Below are 19065 nucleotides of genomic sequence, written 5' to 3'. Positions count from 1 at the left end.
ACCGTGGCTGATCTGTCCTTGGGTGAACTTTAGAGAAGTAGGGGAGAGTGGGGACTTCGAGCTCCTTGGAGGGCTCTGCAGGTAGGGCTGATGGCATGGGCTTTGTGTAGCGAGTGAATATGTGTGTCTGTGTTCTGAGAAACCTAGTGAGGCCCTAGTCACAAGTGAGTTGCCCCTGACAAACCCTGGGGTCAGATTCCCCCTGCTTTGTTGAATCTGAATGTGTAGGCCTCCAGCCTCCGCTTATCCAAACTCTGCCACACAGTAAGCAAGGTATAAGAGAAGGCTTCCGGGGGGGGGGGGGCAGAGGAGGAGAGAAGGGCACACCTAGAGGAATCTATAATAACTTCCCTCGCTTCAGACTTGGTGTCTGCAAGCAACACTCTGGGGGGGCTTCAACAGCTTCGTGACAGGCAAGGTGAGGAACTGGGGTGGGGCTCCTTGTACACTTTTTTTTGTTTGTTTGTTTTGTTTTGTTTTTCAAGACAGGGTTTCTCTGTATAGCCCTGGCTGTCCTGGAACTCACTTTGTAGACCAGGCTGGCCTTAAACTCAGAAATCCGCCTGCCTCTGCCTCCCGAGTGCTGGGATTAAAGGCATGCGCCACCACGCCCCCGGCTTCCTTGTACACTTCTAATCAAGGACAATACCCTCTTGCCCTTGGCCTCGCTGAGAGGGCAAGCAGAATCTATCAGGTTAACAGACAAGAAGAGGAAGCATGGGTGAGGGCAAGGAGGGGGAGACAGACAGGCATATTTTGTGGAGGGCAGAGGGGTCCCTTGTCTTTCTCCTCCAGCTCCTTTGACTTGGACCTCTTCCTCGCTCCGTTCCTACTCACGGTCCTTCATGCTTGAGAGAAAGGTCTCACATCTGCCCCACGGGACGTTGCTGCCCCTTTCACATAGTGTGGGATGGTAGAATCCAGAAGTAGCAACGCTCACCACACACACACATAGCATGTCTAGCATGTTACAGGACTTCAACACCAAGGAACTGAGCCACAGGGACCGTTTCTGAGGTGAGATCTCGCAGCCTTGCTCTGAGTGCTGGGTCCTGGACCGTGGAGCCTCTTTGTCTACAAGCCAGGGTGTTTGTTCAGAATCCCCAGCCAGGGACACCTCTGCCAAGGCTGACTTCTGCTCTCTGTCAGGCATGCTGTCATCTCTGTCATCTTGCCTGCACATACAGCCCACTCAGTGTGGGGTTGGGTTGCTGCCTTGGGAGCTCCCTGCCCAACAGTCTCAGCCTTCAGGATATATTTACTTAAAAAAAAAAAAAAAAAAAAACCTAACATTTTGGCTTCTCGCCCAGGGGTTAGAGCTTGGTGGCTGTTTCCTACACTTTGGCCCTTACAGTTTTTCAACAAGAAGCCCCAGCACACACACACACACACACACACACACACACACACACACACACAGACAGACAGACAGACAGACAGACAGACAGACAGACAGACACTAAGTGAGACGCGCAGGAATACACACTCACGAATTCATGTCCAGATACAAACCACCATCACACAGTCCCACACAGACACACACGTCTCCTACTGCATGTCCCTAATATACAGACTTGTCCACACACAGTGACATCCACTCCCCACCACCGCCAAGCCCACAGGCACACACAAACACCAGCACAGCCAGGCAGGAGGAAGGGGCTGCTTTTTTTTCCCTTGTTGGATGCGAGGTTAGAAATTTCCCACTTTCCATGAGATCCAGTTTCTCACCCTTCCCCCATTAAAAAAATAAATTAAAAAAACAACTTTCTGGCCTCATCTTTTCTTGGGTCCTGCCCAGATAGTGCTGTGACTTTAAGGAAGTTGGAACTTCAGAGAGAAGAGAGAGAGAGAGAGAGAGAGAGAGAGAGAGAGAGAGAGAGAGAGAGAGAGAGAGAGATGAACAACCCAAATTTGGCCTCTTTCCCTGTCCAGTTTCTAGTGTCAGCTATGAAGCAGAGTCCCTGTTGCTGAAACTCAGTTTCATTTTGTTGAAAGGAGTCTAGCAGCACAGAGCCTTCCCCACAGCCCTGCTTAGAGCAGTCTGGTGCACCCCGTTGAGCCTGGTGTGCAAACCAGCCAGACCCCTCCTCCAGCAGCCCTGGTCCTGTGGACTTGCAAGCAATCTAGTCCTTAGATGCTTTGGTTCCATCTTAAAAGCTGTTCAGCTTGACTTCAGAAGAACAGTTTGGAGGTAAGTCAGGAAAGAAGGGGCCCCCCTGGCTGGGAGGGAGGAAGTTAGGGGTGTGTTTTTAGCACATCCCTGTGGGTTTGAGGGACTTGGAACAGGCCCCTGCTCAGAGCATCTGCTTGGACAATCTCAAGCCCAGAACTCCCAGCTGCATTTGGGCTGAGCCTCTGGCCCCCCTGCCTTAGCCGAAAGGTCCTAGCTGGTTTATTTAGGCAGCTGCCTGGGGTAGTTTGAACAGAACAGGCCACAGAGTGGGAGGGGTGGAGGGTGTGTGTGTGTGTGTGTGTGCATTGCACAAGGGGCCTTGTCTGGACCAGGGCAGCAAAACATACCTATGGGGGGCTCTAGTGGGAGGGGCCGTAGCCAGGATGTGGGAGGGCAGAAGGGAGGTTCTATGCAGTGCTGGGGGAAGGGGGTGGCTGGAAAACAGATTTCAAGTCATAAAGTCAGCTAGGAACAGGCCGAGGCAGAAAGAGCTGTGTGCAAAGAAGAAGCTGGGGTCCACTTCCATCTTGTCTTCACGCTGCCTGCCTGCACGACCTTGGCAAGTCCCAGCCCTCCTCTGGGCCTCGGTTTCTTCTCCTGTCGGGGTGAGGGTGGTGGGTTAGGTGGTATTGGATTCCGACTGGGTTGTGTGGAACAGGGCCTTCTAACGGGGAGAGTTTGGGCAGGGATCTGAGGAGGGACAAGTCCTTTCTATGAATCCTTAGGCTCACCAGGGTGGCATGCCCTTCCCCGTAGGACGTACCATGCGGGCACTGTGCCTGCTCTGTTGGGCTGTTCTCCTGAACCTGGTGCGAGCTTGTCCAGAGCCCTGTGACTGTGGGGAGAAGTATGGCTTCCAGATTGCTGACTGTGCCTATCGTGACCTAGAGGGTGTGCCACCGGGCTTCCCAGCCAATGTGACCACACTGAGCCTGTCAGCCAACAGGCTGCCAGGCCTGCTGGAGGGAGCCTTCAGGGAAGTGCCCCTATTACAGTCGCTGTGGCTGGCACACAATGAGATTCGCTCGGTGGCTGTTGGTGCTCTGGCCCCTCTGAGCCATCTCAAGAGTCTGGACCTCAGCCACAACCTCATCTCTGAGTTTGCCTGGAGCGACCTGCACAATCTCAGCGCTCTGCAGCTGCTCAAGATGGACAGCAATGAGTTAGCCTTCATCCCCCGGGATGCCTTCCGCAGCCTCCGCGCCCTGCGTTCCCTGCAGCTCAACCACAACCGCCTGCACGCGTTGGCCGAGGGCACCTTCACGCCACTCACCGCGCTGTCCCACTTGCAGATCAATGACAACCCTTTCGACTGCACCTGTGGCATCGTGTGGTTCAAGACATGGGCCCTGGCCTCAGCGGTGTCTATTCCAGAACAGGACAACATTGCCTGTACTTCCCCCCACGTGCTAAAGGGTACCCCACTAAGCCGCCTGCCACCCCTGCCCTGCTCAGCCCCCTCAGTGCAACTAAGCTACCAGCCCAGCCAAGATGGAGCAGAGCTACGGCCTGGCTTCGTGCTGGCACTCCACTGTGATGTGGATGGACAGCCAGCCCCCCAGCTTCATTGGCACATTCACACCCCAGGCGGCACGGTGGAGATCGCCAGTCCTAATGTAGGCACTGATGGACGTGCCCTGCCTGGTGCCCTTGCAACCAGAGCGCAGCCACGCTTCCAGGCCTTTGCCAATGGCAGCCTGCTTATCCCTGACTTTGGCAAGCTGGAGGAGGGCACCTATAGCTGCCTGGCCACCAATGAGCTAGGCAGTGCCGAAAGCTCTGTAAATGTGGCATTGGCCACCCCAGGTGAGGGGGGAGAGGATGCCGTGGGGCGCAAGTTCCATGGCAAAGCAGTGGAGGGCAAGGGCTGCTATACGGTTGACAATGAGGTACAGCCATCCGGACCAGAAGACAACGTGGTTATCATTTACCTCAGCCGTGCTGGGCCCCCAGAGGCTGCAATAGCTGCAGAAGGGAGGCCTGCGCAGCAGTTCTCCGGCATACTCCTGCTAGGCCAAAGCCTGCTTGTTCTCTCTTTTTTCTACTTCTAACTACACCCTGCCCTGGTTGGCTAGAGCAGCTTCAGGGCCTTCCTAACTCCCCCTGATCACGTTCTTGCCAATGTTCCTTCTTAGCACCACGAGGTCTGGAATTGGTGAGACCTGAGGTTAGCCTGGGGACTTCACATTTTCCTATCACCTTTTCTAAGCTCTTCCAGGCCGCTCATTACTCCAACTTGCAGATCTGCTCAGAACTAGCAGCTAGGATAGAGCTATATCCCAAAACTCATCATCTCTAGTGCTAGTTGCGGCTAACAGCATTGTCTGTGCTCCTAGCAGGGACAGCCTGCTAACAGGGCAACAACGATGCTTTAACCTGACCCACTTTGAGAGTTCTAGGCGTGGAGGTAAGGAGCTTGTGGAGGCCATCCAGGTGGGCACTGGGGCTGGGCTAGAAGGGGGTCTGGAGTGGACAGTACAGGATCTGGAAAGGAGGTACCACAGGCCATGGCTGGGGAGGCTAAAAGCTTTCCTGTCCTCACAATGCGATCTGATGAGATGTGGAAATCGTCCCTCACTGGGCCTTTCTCTCCTCTCACCCCAAGCCGCACAGCTTGTGCCTGCCTCTTGATACCTGCTCCCCCTCCTCCTCCGAAGAGGCTAGCCAGTCTGGGTAGCAGAAAAATAAAATAAAATAAAAACAGCATTTCTGATGCCCTGCTTTCGTCTGCTTAGAGTTCTGTTGGGAATCAAAGACTCTTTATCAGAGGGTGGGATGGCCATATGTGAGAGTTGTGCCAACACAGGACAAGAACCAGAGGACATATGTGGAGTGTTTCAGGTGGCATGGGAGGGGAGCCCAGACTTATTACTAAGCCTTAACATGTGCCAAGCTACAGATTTTCTGTCTTCAAACTAAGCCCATGGGACGAGGGAGACAGAAACCGGAGCATTGCTTTCTGCATTTTATAAAGGGTTTGTAAGGTGATGGGAAGGCCTGGGCTGTAGCCCTAAGAAGAGTGTCAGGAATAGAAATGTATATGACTGGGGACAGATCGGCAAGAGGAAGGAAGGCTACTGAAGGAAGGTTGGGGAAATAGGGGACAGAGCACAAGGAAGAAACTGAAGACAGGAGGAAGGAGACGGGAAAACACAGTTGCACCCAGGCTCTCTCTTCAGATACCTGAGGTAGAACTGGGAGTTAGAGGTCAGCCATAGCAGTGAGGATCTAGATAGTTCTGCCAGCAGAGATGCTGCAGAACTCCATGTCTGTGCTAGGTCAGAGGGGTCTCGCTACTCCCCACCTTTAAAGACTGGCTGTATGCTCATAGGGATGAAGACCTTCAGGGGGAGGCCTGGCCTCTTTCCAGAGCCCTAGGACTGCTTAGCTCAGCAGACCGAAGGCAGGAGATTGAGTCTGGAGTAGCAGCTGTGCTTTGGGCAGCTGGCCAGCCCCTCCCCCATACTTGGGTCCACATGTGAGGGCCTCCTTTCTCCCTCATCCTCCTCCAACTTGCAGCTCATGTCCAGTCCTTGTCAGCATCAACCAGGCAGGGCCAAGAATGTCTTCACGTCTGAGAGAAAGCACCAGGATGGAGCCAGATTCCATATGCTGTGTTCCTGGGGTAAGTCACTGCCCATCTCTGGGTTTCGGGTGTGTCAGAACTCAAATGACAAAGGGCAGGCCAGGAATGTAACTGTGTTGGCAGAGTGCTTGCCTGGCATGCATGTAGCCCTGGAGTAGTGGTGCATGCTTCAGGGGGTGGGCACTCAAGAAAGAGTCAGGAAGGTCAGATTCTTATTCTGCACAGCAAATTTGAGGCCAGCCTGGGCTATGTGAGAGCCTATTTTCCCCCAAAGCACACAGACAAGGTAGTGTTTCAAGGTCCGACTGACTGACCATTTAGACTTGACAGTTCTGCCTTGGAGTCCAGCATCCATGCCCACCCCACTCATCACTGAGCAGGCTGGGCATCTTGGAGATCCATGCAGCATTTAATTCTAGCACCTGGCACCTACCACGTGAGGCAGAACAGCATGGGGACTATTGTGTCCCACATGAACTAGCTACTTCTTTGTTTTGGGGCTCCTACCATCCATAGAGTATAGCATGAACTTCCCACCCAGCGATGGATCCTCTGACTGGCTCCCCACATGTGGTCCACTCCTATCTGTGCCTTCTTGCATAGCCTGTGAAGCTGCATCATCTTCGTCTTTACATACCCTATGCCTGCCCTTCCCCCAGTATAACCTTTTCTTGCTCTTCATTGGGTCTTCACATAGAATCGGTTTTCTCCATCACCTCCTCCAGGAAGTTTTCTTGATTTTCTCCCACCTTCAGAGTGAACCAGGCCCTTTTCTTTGACCCACACTTTCTTAGGTGCCCTAGACTTGTGACTGTCTCCTTGTTAAGGGCAGAGGCAGAATCAGAGTGGTCCTCCTGTGACTGTGTAGATTGCTGATAGCCCACATAGAAGGCATTTTACAGTAGGCTAAGGGGGGCACTTAGAGCATGCTTTCTCTGGCCCTCGGGCAGCCCTGATCATGGTCAGGAGGCACCTCTGGTGACCTGTGCATGTGGTTGACCTATGGTTGGGAATAAACAGTTATGATTTTGAGGGTCCCCTGATCCAAACAGGGTGAACCACATCAAGAGCATCCCCCTGATTCATGCAGCTTCCGTCTCGTCCAAGACCCCAATGTGTCTGTATCTCTGCCGCCCCCTGCATGCTCGTTCCGCTGACATTAGCCTCCTCTGCCCCGAGCCTCCTCTCCAAGCCTTGCTTTATTCCCTAGGGTTTCTGCCATTCCTGCAGCCTCTTCTTCCCAGATCCTGCTCGTTCTTTAATACCCCAAAGTCCAACATCTACGCTGTCCAGAAATGGCATTGTAAGGTCCCTCGTCAGGTCACCCCAAACCGGGGATTCTCTCTACACCTACCCAGTGTCCAGCCCAGCACTTTGTTGGAAGTATCCCCCAACTGTCCCAAATGGAGCTCAGATTAGCTTTACAGACAGTGTAGGTGGTTCCTCTGAGAGCCCTCCTCTAGGAAGGAGGGATGTTCCTCAGAGGCACATTTATTACAGAGAGCACACTAACTTCTTTCATGACAACTAATGGCATTAAAACTACAAAAAAAAAAAAAAAAAAAATCTGGTTTTTGGAGAGGGCAGCTCACTGGGGCCTCTTGGAGTCTGACTTGGCTGCCCAAGAAGGGGCGGGAGTGGTAGGAAGAGAGAGGAAGGAGAGAGCCGGGGAAGAGATGAAGCCCACACAGGTTCCACTTTCATAGTGGGAGGGCTGGGGCTGAGGTGCGGCCAGCTGGGATGGGAGATATTCAGGCCTTTCATCCCCAACGGGGAGGGAGTAAGAGCGGCCTCGCTGAGGCCCCCCAAACTGACAGCAGAGCCAGTGTGTGGAGAAGAGGCCTAAATGTGCCCACCCTTACCCTGCCCGTTCCAAGACAAAGGACCCACTAGCTGCTTTCTCTAGAGCCCTAGCTGTTAGCCTGGTGGACAAGCATAGACCAAAGTCCTCTGGAAGCTGGTGGTGTAGACACAGTGACTCCAGTCCCCTGATGCCACAGGGATCGGCTGGCTGGCAGAGCTGCTGCTGTTGGGGTTGGGGGGGGTGGGGGTGGGGTGGGGAGGAGGTTGCAGACATGAATGGGAGGGAGGATGGGAGACAGGAATGTGCCTCGGCACTAAAGGCAGGGTGGTGTGGTTTTCTTCATGCTCAGGGCTGGATGCCATTGGCCTTGGCACTAGTAAGGGCTGCCTTCCGGAAGGCCTGCAGGCTTGGGTTGTGGAGCAATGTGTAGGCCAGACCCCAGCGGGCCCTGCTCTGGCTGCCTTTGGGTCCTGCTCCCTTGGCCAGCAGGTCCTTGGTCTGTAGCAACTGCATCCCTGAGAGAGAGGAAGAGAGAAGGGGATGGAGGGAGGGCTTCTTTGCACCCCAGCCAAGCTTCCGCAGGCCACAGACCTGAGAGGGATCTAAAACCCCCAGGCACAGCCCGGGTTCCAGCTCCCAGCAGGAGCAGAAAGCTGGGCTGCAGAAGCATTTCATGCTGCTGGTGGAAGAGCAGAGTGGATGAGGGCAAGGGACTGAGGCTGTCAGACAGACAGCCGAAGGTGAGAGTTAGGGAAGTGGGAACCAGCTTCATATTCCCTACCATAGACCTCCTGGGCAGAAGGAGGTGGTACCTCACTCCTGGAGGAAGCCAGGGAGGAGTAGCTAGGCAGCCATTCCATTCTCTGTGCACACAGAAGATATATGTGTGTGCGAGTCCATGGTAAAGACAAAAGTACCCTGAGACCCGAGCAGGAGGGTTGTCCACAGGAAGCTGCAGGACAGCAGACAAGAGACTTTTCCTGCCTCACTATTTTGGAAGGGGCCTCCTGTGACTCCTTCCTGAGAAACTGGGAGCCTATCTACATCCGCAGCGGGGGTTAAGAAGTACCTTCTTCTTCTTCTGCCGGTCTGAGGCTGTCCTGAGGGGCCAGTGGGGGCCGGGGCTGTGGACTCGGCGGCGCATGGAGGAGCAGTGCACAGAAGGCGATGACTCCCGGGTGTGACTGGCTGGCCTCAATCCTCAGGAAGTTTCGGTATGTGTGGTAGCCTAGGATGGGTTTGGGACAGAAGGCTGAGGCATAAGGGGCCCTTGGCAGACTAGAGGCACGCAGAAACAGAGAGAGGCATTCAGGGGGGTATGTATACATACACACCAGCATCAAACAAAGCATGGAGCACACAGGCTCTGGCACTCTTTTTAGAACACACCATAGCCACCCTGCCGCACAAGCTTGTCCTGCACCAAGAAGCTCTGGCGCGTCTCCGAGCACACATACCGCACACACCTGCGAAGCCCTGGCAGTGCGCACACACTGCCCACACATGCCTCGCACCACAGAGCATTGACAGTGCTCACACACCTGCTGCACATGGAAACAGAAAAACCTACTCGTCAGGCGGCGCGGTCAGGCTCAGAGGTCAGGGTGCAGCAGCTGCTTGGACAGCTCAGTCCCCCCAGTCCCTGCCTAGTGACCCCTACCTGGATCCAGGGAAGCTGCTCTCTGCGGCAGCAGGCTGAGGTCCAGCTGGCCGAGGTGAACAGTGTTGTAGAGAGAAGAGAGGAGCACCCGCCAGACGGCCATTACGGCTCCCACCAGCACGTTGACGGGGAAGAGAAGAAAAGTAGCTACGAAGAGCATGCGCCTGGGGGTAGGGAGGAGAAAGGCTGAGGCCTGCCTCCCCCCACGGTCTTGTGCCAGGCCAGGGTCATACCTCCATGCCCTCAGGCTCTGTTGTTATCCACTGACAATTACTGGGTGTCCTTTTGTACAGCCCAGGGAGACCAGAGTTTAGTTTCAGGTGTCTGCCTCTATCGCTGTTTTTTGAGACAGGATCTCTCACTCAACCTGGAGCTCACTGATTCAGGAAGACTAAGTTGGCCCGCAAGCCCCAGGGATCCTCTAGACGTGCCACCGTGCCCAACTTTATTTGTTTGTTTGTTTTTCGAGACAGGGTTTCTCTGTATAGCCCTGGCTGTCCTGGAACTCACTTTGTAGACCAGGCTGGCCTCGAACTCAGAAATCCACCTGCCTCTGCCTCCTGAGTGCTGGGATGAAAGGTGTGTGCCACCCCACCCAGCCATGCCCAACTTTTAATGTGGGAGCTGAGGAACAACTGAACTCAGGGTCTCATGCTTACATGGCAAGCACTTTACCAACTGAGTCATCTCCCCAACCCTCCACCTGTATCTGTGTGACCCCTATGTTCCCACCTTCCTCCTCTGGGTCCCCTGTCCACAAACTCCAAGCTCCTCTTGGGAGCCAAGAGCTCCACAGTGAGACATCTGAGGGAGTAGGATGTTAGTGGTCCTCAAAGCAAGAAAGACTCTTGGCAGAGCTGGGTTCACAGCTCAGTAGTAGAGTGTGTATCCACCATACACTAAGCCCCGGGTTTGCAAGGTTGTGGGTTCTCAGCATCCCAGAATCTCCTGAACAAAGATTAGCTCTGTGACAGCTAAGAAGGAGGCATTTTTAGAAGGCCAAATCTACAGAGAGAGGAGTGTGGGGTCTGAGGGAACCACACACTCAGGGCCCGTCTTACCGGTTGGTCAGCTCTGGGTATCCATGGTGAGTCTTTAGGAAGATCCAGTTGGCTGCTACATTCTGCAGGATTACAGCTAAGGCCAGAGTCAGCCAGAAGGGCCTGTATGTGGGTGGGATGTGGAGAGGGTTGTTGTTAGTGGGCTCTTCAGAAAGTCCCAAAGCCCCTGTTCTTTGCCTCACTCACCACGTGGATTCCAGGGATCGCAGGAGCAGGAGATTCCTGCCATGCAGTAAAGGCACAAACACCAGGAAGGCCAGGGCTGTGGTCCCCAAGAAGAAGATGACCTGCTGCACCAGGAGCCCTGCAGAGGGCAGAAGGGACAAGGGGACAGAAAAAAGGTTCTGCAAAAGCCAGTTAACTCAAGGAAGCCACTAAGGGTGTCTGTGCTATTTCCATTCCATGTCACTGCCTGAGCCTTGGTTTCTTCATCTGTAAAATAAGGATAGTAGTCCCTACCTTGGAGGGCTCTTTTAAGACTCCAGGAGCCTCATGTGATTGTTCCCACTTGATCCTGAGTTCTTTGGGCATAATAAGCATGTGTGTGACTGTGAATCAGAGCTTAGCACCTGTAGGTGCTGAGTGTGGCAATGGAAACCATCGGACTATACAGTTACCTGGGAAGGTGTATACAGAAGAACTTGGGAGGTCTAAGGTTGACCAAGAGGAGGAACAAACATGTTAGTTTAACTATTTCCTCCATCCCCCATCACACCTTGCCTCCTCTCCGGGCGAGAATGAGAGATCTGAGGACCAGGTCTGGCCTTTGGACTTCCAGGAGGAGCCAGGTCACTTACAGTTCAAGTATGCTGTATACCATGGTGTCTAAAGGGAGAACTTGAGGCATAAGTCTAGAAGACTCCTTGAGGGTCATCTGAGCAGATTATCTCAGGGCAGCACCCCCATGCAACCCTCACATGGCCATGTTGCTAGCATCTCCCAGGAACGAGGAACCCTTCACCTTGAGGCAACCCCCTACGGCCAGACATCTCCAACAGAAGCATCCACGTGCTACCTTAAATGTGCTACATGCAGACCCGTGTCCATCCTGTCCACAATTACCCAGATGTACCTTCCTCTGAAGGGTTCCCCTTTCTGGGGGCTCCTAACCATCATCTAGAGCAAGCTTCCTGAGAGCAAAGAGGGTGGGCGAGTTCCCCTGACTGCCCAGCCCAGGAAAATTTTTGCCAAGTACCCATACCTCCCACCAGGGCCCAGCTCTGGGAACAAAGCAAGTGGGCTCACCAAGGCAGCTGAAGGCCGTCTGGTAGGCACTGAAACTCATCCAGCTGACTATGGCTTGGCGAGAGGGGTGAATACTCTGAAGAGGGGGTCCCAGATCCAGGGCAGCCCCTCGGTGTAGTGCTTGAAGGTTGGCCCTGGGTTGAGAACAAATAGTGACCTTGGGAAACAACAACGCAGTACCCCTAAATGGTAACCTAGGGTGAGAATCTGACCATGAGCAGGGAACCTCAGGGCTTCAGGAGCCCGGTGGATAACTCAATCTGGGGGTGGTCGCCCTGAGGAGGCGAGGTTGGTGTAGTCTTGGAAGACCCCAAATGGAACAACCTGAACTACCACCAGGAACAGAACTGGGACCCAGCTGGGTCACCAGGGAGTAAGGCAAAGCAGAGAGCCTCAAATGCCAGGGCAAGTAGGGCCCGCTCTGTGGTCTAAAGTCCTTGAGTAGGAACGCTGAGGCCGGGCGAGTACCAGATTAGGTAGACCAGTTCTCTACATCCATTATTTCTCGGAACAACTTCTTGAATGGCCCTCTACCCTCCACGGTACCTGCTCACCCTCCATCTTCTATTAACTGCTTATCTACTTCTCTGACCTTATTCATGAAGTCACACCTGTCTTTGGTACCCTTCATCCCTCAGCCCCAGCCTCTTCAACCACTGGAACTGGCTTCTCCTTTCCCAGCCCTCCCAGGACCCTTTCTCACAGGCAAACACCAGCAATGTGTTGTTCCCTGTACCACTCACAGAACTTGAGGACAATCAGATGTGTCCCCGGGTCCCCATGTCCCCAGGGGCAAGTGAGCCACCACACACAGTCAATCTGTGGGCAGGGCATGCATTCTGTGGCAGCTTGACCTACAGTGGCTTCTCCCACCCTCCTGGATTGGGGTCCCTCAAGTCCTCAGGACTTAGATCCTTGCCCTATCTCTGTACCTGAGTGTCAGGGCCTGTAACTGACCTGTGTGTCCTCAGGGAACGGATCAGGAGCAGGAAGGTTAATGCGCAGGACAAGACCAGAGCTGAGATATAACATGCTGGATGGGAGAGAGCAGGGGAAGGCAGGGGCTAGAGGATCTTCCAGAGCCTCAGACCCCTGTTCCTTATTCTAAGAGGAGTCCAGCTCCAGTTCTTGGGTCCAACACTGACCTGACATTGTCTATGGCTCCATTCTGCCAGTAACATATGATAGCCAAGAAAGAGAAAGGATAGCTTTGAGTCACAGACATGTCCTTCACCTTGGTTTTGTTTCTTACATTGCTATGACCCCTGTAATGAGAGATCTACATGCAACTCCTCTCTTCCTGCCCATGTAGCTGACTGCAAGGGGGCCTTGTGAAAAGCACAGGCTTCACTCTGATGGCCATGCTGCTATGGCCCACTTCCCAGAATGACTCTGGCCCTAAATCCATCTGCACTTGTATCAGTGGCCTTGTTCAGGACTCAGAGAGTCCTGTCTCACTACCTACCATAATGAAAGAGGTGCTAACTGCTACCTATCGCCTCTGGGTGGGGCCCTTCTTCTCTATTCTCTCCCTCAAACCCTGACCTCACAGAGACAGACTGTCAGGGCCATAGCCCCTGTAATGGTGAATAGAGAGCTCTAAATATATGTATAAGAATATTGGTGGGCTGGTGAGATGGCTCAGTGGGTAAGAGCACCCGACTGCTCTTCTGAAGGTCCAGAGTTCAAATCCCAGCAACCACATGGTGACTCACAACCACCCGTAACAAGATCTGACGCCCTCTTCCAGAGTGTCTGAAGACAGCTACAGTGTGCTTACATATAATAAATAAATAAGTCTTTAAAAAAAAAAAAAAAAAAGAATATTGGTGCAGCTGATGTGCTCCAAACCTCCATGGTAGCCAGTCTCACCCTAGACCCTCACAGCAAGCCTACAGGGTCTCTCACAGGAACTATTCAGGGAGGGCTTGGCAGCTCACGCCTCTGTACCCTCCCTGCTCTGCCTTATACTGCCAGCATGTCCTGGCCTGTGGGAGAAGGATGGTGTCAGGAAAAATATTTAAAGCAGCCACACCTCCATCTGCAATGTTGGCAGCCTAAGCTGCAACCATTGCATGCTAGTCCCCCAAAGCCAGGATGTTCATTTCAGCAAGGGAACCTCCAGTGGGACAATGGAACACGTCCCCAGGAGTCATGACCCTCAGACTTTGTGACAAAGTGGAAGGAAGCCCTAACTTGGGCTTCAGGGTTCTATATTCTATCTACTGTGCTCTGTTGTATAACTTGAGGTCAGCCCTGCCCTATGTGTCCCCTCAAGCTTCTGGGAGAGGCTAGGGGGATGGATAGGACGGTAGCTATAAGGCATATCAGACCCTGAAGGAGCAGATGGTGGTGTGACAGGCTTGAGGCTCATTTCATAGGAAGCATTAAGAAGGAGATGGTCCAGACAGACAAGGATTCGGAAGAGAAAACAGGTTCCTACCAGAATGCAACCTGTGCCAAGAGGGATTTAAAGCCCAGCCCCCATCCCACCTACTAGTCATCTTCCCCTCCTCCACCCCGAAGTCACACAGCCATGGACTTCTCTGTCACTACAGCTAGAGAGTTAACGATACTGGGACTGGGAGAGAGGAAGATGTCACAAAGGTTAATAAGGATCACAGGCTGCACAGACATGGAAGTTTCAACTGCCCCCATTTTGAGATGAAGAGTGGAGACCCAGAGCGGGGGGGGGGGGGAAAGGCATCCCTTGTGTTCATGGCAGGCTAAACCACACCCTGTGGCCTCTGTACCATCCCCACTATGGCTTTTAAGGGGCATCAAGCAGTCTCACCTTCCACAGTCCATAGGTGATGTTTCACCAGCTCGACCACCTCCTGCCTGTCTTCAGAGAGCACGATCCCAAAGCCAGCCAGCAGGTAGGAGACATCCGTGTTGATCCCCGCCCTCACCTTCTGCACAGTAGGCACCACACTCACCAGCAGCAGCAGGGCCACCTGGAAAAGCCCCACTATGAGGATGGAGGGGACCAGGGGTGTGTGTGTGTATGTGTGTGTGTGTGTGTGTGTGTGTGTGTGTGTCATCCTGAAAAAGTCTTTCCTAGTCTTTTAGGGGAGACTCTAACCAGCTGCAGCCACATGCCCCTGAACTGACCTGAGGACAGGTCCGTCTGCCTTCAAACAGAATGTGACATGAATGTATGACTTCAGCCTAACAGGTAAAAGATAAGCTGTACCATACCTATTTATTTACCTCTGCTTGTCCACATAAGCTTCAGAATATACGCATTTTCAGTTTGGGGCTGGGCTGATAGTTCAGTCAGTAAAGTGCTTGGCAAACCTGAATTCATTTTCCCAGAATGGATATAAAAAGCTGGGCATGGTGGCTCCTGCTTATACTCCTAGCACTGGGGAGGTAGAGACAGGCAGATCCCTGTGGCTCACACTAACCAGGCAGCCTAGCCTGCCCCGCAAGCTCCAGACCAGTGAAAGATTCTGTCTTCAAATACAAGGTGTATGGCAACTAAGGAATGATCCTGGGAGTTGTCCTTTGGCAGACAGACAGACAGACAGACAGACAGGCAGACAGACAGACAGACACACACACACACACACAGGGGTAGGTGTGCATGAGAGAGTCCAACTTTTCCATGGTAAAGAAAGCAAATGCGTATTAAAGATAGACATTCTTGGGTTCAAATTTTGGCTGCTCTAAGGTATTTGCTATAGGAACTTGGCTGCATCAGGTTCTCTATGCCTCAATTTCCATGATTGTAAAATGAAGACAAATCAGACCTACACCACCCAGGAGTTTGAGTTGTTGTTACTTTCTTTCTTTCTTTCTCTTTCTTTCTTTCTTTCTTTCTTTCTTTCTTTCTTTCTTTCTTTCTTTCTTTCTTTCTTTCTTTCTTTCTTTCTTTCTTTGGTTTTTTTCGAGACAGGGTTTCTCTGTGTAGTCCTGGCTGTCCTGGAACTCACACTGTAGACCAGGCTGGCCTCGAATTTAGAAATCCGCCTGCCTCTGCCTCCCAAGTGCTGGGATTAAAGGCGTGGGCCACCAAGCCCGGCCTGTTACTTTGTTTCTTTCTTTCTTTCTTTCTTTTTTTTTTTTCAGACAAGTCTCCTCTAGCCTAAACCAGCTTCAAACTCACTTTGTCACTAGGGACAATCTTGAACTTCTGAGCCTCCTGTCTCTACCTCCTAAGTGCTGGGATTACAGGCTTATGTTTAAGTGATGCTGGGTATTAACCTAGGGTTCCACATTTCCTAGGCAGATGCTCTACCTACTAAGCCACAGGCCCTATGCTAAAGGTGGTGGTAATTTATCAAACAAGCCAACTCACAAAATTCTCCCAATGTAGAAAAGTGATTTTATTTCTTCTATTTTACAGATGAGCTAATAGGTTCATGAAGGTGGGTAAATTTGGCCAAGGTCACCCAGGAAGTACACAATGGAAGTACACTTTAAGTCCATGTTTATATGACTTTGAAACTTATAAATCATTATATAAACCTGCTAAGGGCCAGCATCCCTCCCACTGGGGAAGCTAGTATTTCCAAGATGCAGAACAGATGACTGGATAATGGGGCCACACCTGGGGATCTGATTTGGGCCTGGGCTGTCTCACATTTGGAGGGCTGAGGACAGGGGTTTGGGGACAATGAGCACTGCAAACTGCAGGACACACCTGGTAAGTGGCTGTTCCTGTCAGGGTGGCCGAGATCACCAGCTTCAAGGGCAGGCGGAATCCTACAGTCACCAGAAGAAAGCATGTGGAGAAAAATGTGACCCAGCCTCTGGCCCAATCCCTTCCAAGTCAGGACAGTGCGTCCCCTGTCCAAGAACCCTATGAGGGTTCTGAGGAATAAGCTGACCACCTCCCTCCCCACCAGCTTCTTTGGGCAAAGGCTCTCCCTGACCCTGGACCTCCACTGCATCACATACCTGGCTGTGGAGTGTAGATGGAATGATGGGAGAAGGCCCAGGCCCGAGACAAGAGGCTACGCTTGGAGGCAGGATGGGAGCTGCAGACAGATGGATAGGCTGAGCCTCAGGAGAGAGGCCTCTGCTCAAGGCCACGTTCAAATTGAGTGCCAGCACCATGACTCTAACAGGAACCTCCTCCACAGCACTCATCCAGCCCTACCCTCCCACACGTTGCTCCCTGAGCCCCATCTCTCTGCCTGCTGAGGCATGCCCAGACCTTACCAGCTGTCCAGCTTCTTTGAGCAAAGTAGAGTTCTCAGATACTTCTCGGAGTAGCTGGTCTGCAGCCCCTGTATGGACAAGTATTGCAGTCTGAGATTTGCCACCAGCAGTCCCTGGGGCCCTGGCCAAGGACACTGAATGGATGAACAAGTGAATGAATGAGTGAATGGATACCAAGTAGTTTCTTCACTGCCTCCTGATTAGGAAAGTGGTGGTGGAGTGTGGGGAGGCTGACCTATGCCCTATGCCCTATGGGGACAAGGGTCACACCCTGGAAATCTACATCCTCCACAATAAAGAGAGTCAAACTCCTATCCCAGAACCTGAAATGCTGGGAAGTTCTTCCCAAGATCCCCCCTTAGTCAGATCTTGGCTCTCTGTCCTCTTCAAGCCAAGACAGGGGCCAAGGGAAAGCCTGGGCCCTGTGGGCTCTCTGCTGCTCAGGACACAAGATGGTGCCAGTCTAGGGCATATGCCTTAGGCTCCCCTCCTGCTATGGTTTACTCTAGGAAGATCACAGGGTAATGGCATTTACCCAAGCCACATTCCAGGCCTTAAGCTGCCTGCACAGTGTCAGAGGCCCATGGGAAGGTGGGATGAACTTCTGTTTGGATCAGTGGGAGAATACAGGCCAGGGTCACCTGTTGCCAGGGCAACCTGGGGACCCAGGGTAGGAGCAGGTCAGCGCAAAGCTTAACTGGGTCCCTTGTGGCTTAACTCTTTCTGACTAATGTCCAAAAGGATTTAACTCTCTTGGAAGTGTGGAGGAGAGGAGGTGGGGCGGAAGAAGCCCTGAGAGGCAGAGGGAGTCTCTAGGGACTGGCCTACTGTGTCCTCTGGGGGACCCTAGGCTTTGCAGAGAGAATGTAAACCTCAGGAGATCAAGCCATGAGCACTTAGGACCCTGCTACGTGTGGATAGCAGATCTGGAGCCAAACCAAGAGGCAGGGGTCTCCTGGGCCGGATAAGCCTCCTGGGTCCACAGGCTTTCCCTCCCCACGCCCTTCATTTCTCCTTAGCTCCAGCTCAGTGCCTGCCTATCTGTGACCCGAGCAGCATGCACCCCAGAGAACACCACCCTGGGTGGCCCTGCTCCTCAGCTACCTGACTTAGGTCAGCTGCGGGGAGGGAAGCTGTGCTGTTCAAGCCCACGATTGGGCCCAGAGACACTCAGCCTGGCTGGGTTTGCAGCTGGGAACTCATCTCTTCACCTTTGTTTTTCCCCCTTTGGCCTGGGCCTTGCTCGCCCCATCTGAGCCCCCTCCTTGGCCTCGTGACCTCTGCACCTTCAATCCTATGGCTACCGACTCGATGAGTCACTGGGTTTGTGGGGGTGCCCATCTCCTGGCTGGTACAAGACACTACCTGTGGGAGGTCCAAGTCAGTGGGTTCTGAAATCCCAACATCCAGCCGGCGCCTGACATGTGGGAGAAGCTTAGACGCCTTCTTGATAAGGTCTTAGTATTTTTCAAGAATGCTCTCTTTGTCATGAGGTATCCATTTATAGCATCCACTCCTTCAAACTATTCACAATACTTTCTTTTTTAAAAGTCATTATCTTTTACATCCTAGGGTAGCCTTGAACTTCTGGTTCTCCCAGGTTCTGGGGGCCACGATGCCCAATTTATTCTTGGTGCTTAGGACCAAAAACCTATGGTCTTATGCATGCTAGGCAAGCACTCTTCTAACAGATAAAACCTCTGCCTCATAGAGCATCTCTTCTGAGCTTCATTCTGCCTTCTGAGCTTCATTCTGCCCAGGGCACACATATGAGGATAAACAGCCCAGCCCCACCCCTATGGTCAGCTTCTTCCTTCGGCTGATCTCCCCTCCAGCTGCTCTCTGTCCTTCAGACTCACTGAATTCTGCCTCCAGGAAGCCACTCCCACCAGTCAACAGTCCCTTGCATCTGAAATCATTCAACACTGAAGATCAGTTCAGAATGAGCTTTCTGGACCAGCCCAGCATCTGCAGAACCCAGCAGACTCTCAGGCCTCTTGGATAGCTCATTGCTGCAGCCCTCAGGGGTTTCAAAGAACTGAATCCCTGGTTTTAGTTCTGCTTTGCTGAGTCTCCACTCTGCAGACAGCTTGGGAACCCTGGAGACTTTCAAGAACCTGACTTAGCCCTCTCTGCCCTGGAAGACAACACAAAACAGTTACTCTGATTTTTTTCCTGAGGCTTTCAGTGAGCAAAAGTTCTTGCCAAGCCTGACAGCCTGAGTTTGATCCTCAGGACCCAGATGGAGAAAGAAAAGAACTCAAGAAAGCTGTCCTATGACCCAGGGCTCTCTCTCTCTCTCTCTCTCTCTCTCTCTCTCTCTCTCTCTCACACACACACACACACACACACACACACACACAC

At 52.7% G+C, this 19065-nt stretch overlaps 2 protein-coding genes across 4 annotated transcripts in view; one reads left to right on the top strand and one right to left on the bottom strand.

Annotated features, from left to right (window-relative positions):
* The first annotated feature begins 1937 nt into the window (after positions 1-1937).
* On the top strand, positions 1938-4877 carry Islr (immunoglobulin superfamily containing leucine rich repeat). 3 transcript variants are annotated; one of them, XM_021206797.2, is made up of 2 exons: positions 1938-2194; positions 2933-4877. In XM_021206797.2, the coding sequence occupies exon 2, from the start codon at positions 2941-2943 to the stop codon at positions 4225-4227; it is 1287 nt and encodes a 428-aa protein (XP_021062456.1). In that variant the 5' UTR covers positions 1938-2194; positions 2933-2940; the 3' UTR covers positions 4228-4877. The 3 variants fall into 3 exon arrangements, with proteins under 3 accessions (XP_021062456.1, XP_021062457.1, XP_029399691.1); XM_021206798.1 differs by lacking the exon at positions 1938-2194 and adding an exon at positions 2612-2735; XM_029543831.1 differs by lacking the exon at positions 1938-2194 and adding an exon at positions 2750-2781 and having other exon boundaries at positions 2933-4875.
* Positions 4878-7899: 3022 nt separating this feature from the next.
* Positions 7900-19065, bottom strand: part of Stra6 (stimulated by retinoic acid 6) — a 91213-nt gene continuing 80047 nt past the window's right edge. Inside the window, exons 8-18 of the mRNA XM_029543580.1 lie at positions 16702-16769; positions 16438-16517; positions 16181-16242; positions 14327-14489; positions 12490-12565; positions 11533-11666; positions 10474-10591; positions 10288-10389; positions 9227-9390; positions 8636-8794; positions 7900-8081 (exon numbers count right to left, since the gene is read on the bottom strand). Of these exons, the coding sequence (XP_029399440.1) occupies positions 7912-8081; positions 8636-8794; positions 9227-9390; positions 10288-10389; positions 10474-10591; positions 11533-11666; positions 12490-12565; positions 14327-14489; positions 16181-16242; positions 16438-16517; positions 16702-16769 (1296 nt within the window). The 3' untranslated portion in view covers positions 7900-7911. The remainder of the gene's footprint in view (positions 8082-8635; positions 8795-9226; positions 9391-10287; positions 10390-10473; positions 10592-11532; positions 11667-12489; positions 12566-14326; positions 14490-16180; positions 16243-16437; positions 16518-16701; positions 16770-19065) is intronic.

This window comes from Mus pahari, chromosome 10 (genome assembly GCF_900095145.1).
Source record: "Mus pahari chromosome 10, PAHARI_EIJ_v1.1, whole genome shotgun sequence".
NCBI classification, from domain to species: domain Eukaryota; kingdom Metazoa; phylum Chordata; class Mammalia; order Rodentia; family Muridae; genus Mus; species Mus pahari.
Note: the sequence above shows the minus strand (reverse complement) of the source record. Positions and strands in the feature narration are given on the sequence as shown.

Coding starts and splice junctions, on each gene's coding strand:
- Islr (XM_021206797.2), top strand. CDS start 2,941: ATGCGGGCACTGTGCCTGCTCTGTTGGGCTGTTCTCCTGAACCTGGTG.